This window comes from Sciurus carolinensis, chromosome 5, assembly GCF_902686445.1.
Source record: "Sciurus carolinensis chromosome 5, mSciCar1.2, whole genome shotgun sequence".
Taxonomy (NCBI): domain Eukaryota; kingdom Metazoa; phylum Chordata; class Mammalia; order Rodentia; family Sciuridae; genus Sciurus; species Sciurus carolinensis.
Window position 1 is genome coordinate 15,648,751 of NC_062217.1, and position 5,350 is coordinate 15,654,100.

The 5,350-nt window shown below is 53.8% G+C and overlaps 1 protein-coding gene across 1 annotated transcript; it reads left to right on the forward strand.

Moving 5' to 3' along the window:
• Positions 1–780: 780 nt before the first annotated feature.
• Positions 781–4,569, forward strand: Sox21 (SRY-box transcription factor 21). Its single transcript, XM_047554621.1, has one exon. The coding sequence runs from the start codon at positions 2,175–2,177 to the stop codon at positions 3,003–3,005; it is 831 nt and encodes a 276-aa protein (XP_047410577.1). The 5' UTR covers positions 781–2,174; the 3' UTR covers positions 3,006–4,569.
• The last annotated feature ends 781 nt before the right edge of the window (positions 4,570–5,350 follow it).

A 5,350-nucleotide genomic window follows, 5' to 3' on the forward strand; every position in this document is an offset into this window, starting at 1 on the left:
TTTTACTTCCTTCTTTGAAACAATTCATACTTATTATCCACAACTTCACCTTGTGCATTTAAGTGAGATACTGTAAAGTTAACTGTACCTTAAAGAGATCAGCAATACAGATGGTTGTGGAGACCAGGATTAAAAAAAAAAACAAAACAATTGTTAAAGAGCTGAAAACTCTAGGATGCATACTCTCAGCCTGGGCCAGCTCCTTTTCGAAAGGTTTGCCAAGAGGACGCTCAGTCCCTCCTGAGCTATTTTTCACTCCACTACTTCAGACTAGATGCACCAGCAGTGCAAGAAAATGCGGGAAGCATCTGTTGCAAGTTACATCTGGACCTCCAAGGAAAATGAGCAATTTCTTGCTAGGAACAGTCTCAAATATTTTCAAGGGTGCGTCCCTCCCTTCCCCAAGCTGAACCCTCTTCCTCCGTAGGTCTCGAGGCTCTCCTTCTGCGCGCCTCCTTCATTCTTCGGGCAGATGCTCCCGGAGCCGCGACCTGGTAGCAGCGCTGGGCCGGCCAGGGCAGCCAGCAGTGACACCGGGGGATGCCAACGCAAAACAGTGCGCAGACTCCGCGGCGCGCTGCGGACTCTCCACTCGCCTAAACCTGCTCTCAAGTGAAAAGGAGTGGGAGGAGGAGTATTGGGAGGGGGCGGAGGGCGGGAGGGGGGATCCTGTTAATTCGAGGTCCTGGGGGTGTGGGAGCGGGAGGAGGCTCCTCTGGTCCCTCCTCCCTCCTGGAGTCCTGGGCTCCACCTCCTCCGCAAGCCCCAAGATATACACACTCGGCAGCGGCTGGACATGCACACCCAGCGCCGGCTCCGGGAGCGTACGCATGCAGGTAGCGACACTCACCTGAGCGGGTGCACAGAGCTCCAGCCGCCTTCGGATCCGCAGAGAGGCGGCCTGCGCCAGGAAGGGGTCCTTTGCGCGGCCGCAGTGGGGAAAGCCAGCGCAGACCTGCGAAACTGAGGTGATGGCGCGTTTTCCTTAAACCCCCTCCTTCGGCATCGTGGCCCCCGCGCCTGGTCGGCTGCAGCGGGAGAAACCCGAAGAGAGGGAGCCCCCAGCGCGACGCACGCTCGGAGGAGAGCGCGTCGAGAGGGGCGCGGCGGCGCCGGCGCAGGAAACTTGGGCGAAGTTAGTTTTAAGTGCCGGGCGGCGGCGGAGGGAACGCGGCCCGAGACGCCGCGCGGAGGCTGCGCCGCCCTCCACGCCCGGGGTACTTCGGGGCCAGGGTCGGCCGGCCCTCCTGGGGGGCCTCGGAGCGAGCGGAGTCAGCATGGCCCGGGGGACCGCCCGACACCGCGCTTGGGCGAGCCAGGAGAATTTCCTCTGAGGCCGGTGACCCCAAGCCTGCTCAAGCCTACCCAGCCTCCTTCCTCACCCCTCCAGCGCAAAGGACGGAGAGGAAGACTCGAAAGGCAGGTGCTGGGGGAACAGCACCCCCCCCCCCAAAAAAAAAGCCCCAGCCGATAGGTGGGTTTCCATCAGCGCCCGAAGCCAAGAAGACCGGCTGGCGCTGCTGTATTTGTATTTATATCCATTGCCGAGCTCGGCGTTCCCGTGGCGCGCCCGGACCCTCCTCCGCCTCCCCCTCCTCTTCCATCGGGGCCACCTCCCCTCCTCCTCCTCCCCCACCCCCATCCGCTTCTGTCAAATGAGAAAGTCACCGAGGAGAACCCAAACACTCCAGCCGCCGAGAGCCCCCTTTGGCACTTGGCAGCACGCGGCGGCGGGCTCCTCGGTTCAACTTGGTAGAGCCTCCGCCACGCAACTTTCGGGACTGCTTTGCATTTAGGAGAGAGAAGACGGAGGCGGGGGGAGCTTGCCAGGCAGCCGCGACCTGCGGGGAGATCGAGCAGACTCAACCGGAGAGGACAAAAAAGAAGCCGAGGACAAACTGCCACCGCGGTGTGGGAGCACCGCCGAGAAGTTCTAGAGTCCCAGAGAGGATTTTCCCGAGCGCTCGGCGGGAGAATAGCAAGGCGGCCGGGAGTGCGGCGCCGCGGCCCTGGGCTGCTCCCCCAGCCCCCTCCTCCCGCGCGGGAGCGACGCGGGGGTGCTCGCCGGCCGGCCGAGCGGGTTCCCGCGGGCAGCCAACATTGATTTCCTCCGGGCCGAGGGCGAGGGCCCGGGCGGCGGCGGCGGCGGGCTGCAGCCGCGGCACAGTGAAAGCATGTCCAAGCCGGTGGACCACGTCAAGCGGCCCATGAACGCCTTCATGGTGTGGTCGCGGGCTCAGCGGCGCAAGATGGCCCAGGAGAACCCCAAGATGCACAATTCGGAGATCAGCAAGCGCTTGGGCGCTGAGTGGAAGCTGCTCACGGAGTCGGAGAAGCGGCCGTTCATCGACGAGGCGAAGCGCCTGCGCGCCATGCACATGAAGGAGCACCCCGACTACAAGTACCGGCCGCGGCGTAAGCCCAAGACGCTGCTCAAGAAGGACAAGTTCGCCTTCCCCGTGCCCTACGGCCTGGGCGGTGTGGCTGACGCCGAGCACCCGGCGCTCAAGGCGGGCGCCGGACTCCACGCCGGGGCAGGCGGCGGCCTGGTGCCCGAGTCCTTGCTCGCCAACCCGGAGAAGGCGGCCGCCGCTGCAGCCGCCGCCGCCGCGCGCGTCTTCTTCCCGCAGTCGGCCGCAGCCGCCGCCGCCGCTGCAGCAGCCGCTGCAGCTGGCAGCCCCTACTCGCTGCTCGACCTGGGCTCCAAGATGGCAGAGATCTCGTCGTCGTCGTCCGGCCTCCCGTACGCGTCGTCGCTGGGCTACCCCACCGCGGGCGCTGGCGCTTTTCACGGCGCAGCGGCCGCGGCTGCAGCGGCGGCCGCGGCCGCCGGGGGGCACACGCACTCGCACCCCAGCCCGGGCAACCCGGGCTACATGATCCCGTGCAACTGCAGCGCGTGGCCCAGCCCTGGGCTGCAGCCGCCGCTCGCCTACATCCTGCTGCCGGGCATGGGCAAGTCTCAGCTGGACCCCTACCCCGCGGCCTACGCCGCCGCGCTATGACCCCGCGGGGCCGCCTCGCGAGGACCGGTGTGCACACGTGTACATATGTATAGGTACGAGTTCCGCGGCCTCCGGGTGCGCCCTCTGGCCACTGGGGGCCCGGTTTGTATATACATACATAAGATGTATAGGTGCCAGGCACAGGCAGAGATGCCAGTCGGAGTGCGAGTGGCAGAGCGCGCGAGGGCGCGGGCGAGTGTGCGTGTGAATTCACAGGATCATTTCCGACCCGCACTTCAGCAGCCAACTTTAAAGAGAGCGGTTGTATCCGGCAGCAGTTGGTATTTGCTTTGCACTTCGGAACCTGTTGCGTTTTGACCCACAGAGGTGGAGGAGTAACTTTTTGACATGTTGGGCTTTCCAGTTTTGTTGTTGGAAGTTTTATTGTCGATTTTGCTTTTGTTTCTCTTTCCTTTCCTTTCCGCCCCTCCGGTCTGCGTTGCATGCACTCTGTTCAAATGTTAGGTCTGAAACGGCTGGCACAGGGGAAAAGCTGATCTGTGTCATTAGCTTCTCCGGAGCGGGAGATGGCTCTGAGCTGCCTTGCTCCCTATTTGTACTATTTGAACTTTGTAGATCTCTGTTCTCCCTAGCAGAATACCCAGACCGGATCCATTCTTGACCAGTGACCAGCTCGAATCTGGCCTTTTGTATGTGAGACGATCACGGTTTCTTTTGTTTATTGCCACATGCAAATCAGAGCGAGAGCTCTTTCTCAAAAGAGCAAGAAATCTAAACAAGACACTTGTGTGAGATGAAAGTTGTCAATTGAATTTTATCCCCCTTAAGAAAAAAGCTAAGTCTCTCAGAGTCCACTGGTTTGGATTTTTGACACGGTTTACAAAAGGGGAAAAGAGCACTTTTCCTCTTGTGGCTGAAATCACCTTAAGATTGTAAATGTGTATATGTCAGTGAAAACATTGAGTCTTGGAAAATGTGTTATTTTTGTTCCCCTAAATTTGAGTCAGTTTTAGACTCAAAAACATTTGAGCAAATGTCAAAGTTAACTTAAGTATTGCGGAACTGTTTCAGAATCGCAATTTTATCTAAGATTAAATCAGACTTTTTGTCTGAGTGGCAATTAGATATTTATTATTTAGGAAAACTGAAAAAAAAGCACAGAATTGTTTTTGACAGATGCCTACATTTCCAGTTGTCATTTCTCTTCCAACTTGAACCTTTTTAATGTGTTTTGGAGTTCCCTCTTGGATTAGTTTATTTTTTAGATCACCTGCAATTCATTTGCAAATTATGATAAAACACATTTTAGCAAAAACAACCTTCCTCAATTAAAGTTTTTTTGTTTCTTTTTAAATGTATATATTTTGACTAATGTTTGTGAATGAAGTTGGCTAACATGTATTTAGTTTCATTTTGGCTTTATGTAATATAAAGTTTTAAAAAGTTTAAATATTGGTTTTAACCTTTATGTGTAAATGGTTTCTTGTGTGATCTTCTAATTTAATATTAGATGCGTCTAAGCTATATCTGTAAATTAGAATCCGACTATCACTCTGTTCATTTTTTTTGAACAAAGAGTTTAAATAAAGCCTGAACCAGGGAAAAGAGAAAATCCTCTATTTCTTGTTGAGTTCCTAACAAGATTTTTATCTGAATTGCCCTTACGTGCCTGGTCCAGGTGAAGTGTAAGGTATCCTCCAAAGGCACCCTTTGTTTCACTTTTGAATAGATTTACTAGGAAATCTAAATCAAGCCATTGTTATTCAGAGCCAAAAACCTGATTTATCACATTTTTAATCGTGAATAGGAAAGTAGATTTTAAAAAACCAAGTAGTTGCATTATCTTAAAAAAAAAAAAAAAAAGGCATTCATGAACCAGTAGAACAGAGCTCATTGAAAACATCAGACCGTTCAAAGCATCTCACCAGTTTCCAGTAACATTTTAAGGGGAAAGTTGCCTGACCACTTTATCTTGTTAGTGGAAGAGCCCCACCACTTAAATCAGTGTAATTTGTTCACATATCTTTGGGGTACTCCTTATTTACATCTTGAGGTTTTATTTGGAAGGGTAATCGGCCAACAGAAATGTGCAACTTTTGGCCTTTTTAGTGCTTCATTCTGTAGTGCTAACAGCACTAAAGTAGAAGTGCAGTATAATACATTCTAATGGAGAGGGTTGAATTCCCAGAGCTAGACAAGTCTCCACTGGAGAAAAGTTTAAATTCATAAAGTAGTTTTAGAAAAGAAATGATAGGGCATCAAGGAGACTGTCAGAAAAAAATACTAACTGCAAGGACAAACCCCTCCCTCACCAAGATGCAAATTCTCAAGATACCATGTTCAAGTCTTAAACTATTTTCTCCTTTGACACAGGCCATCCCTGA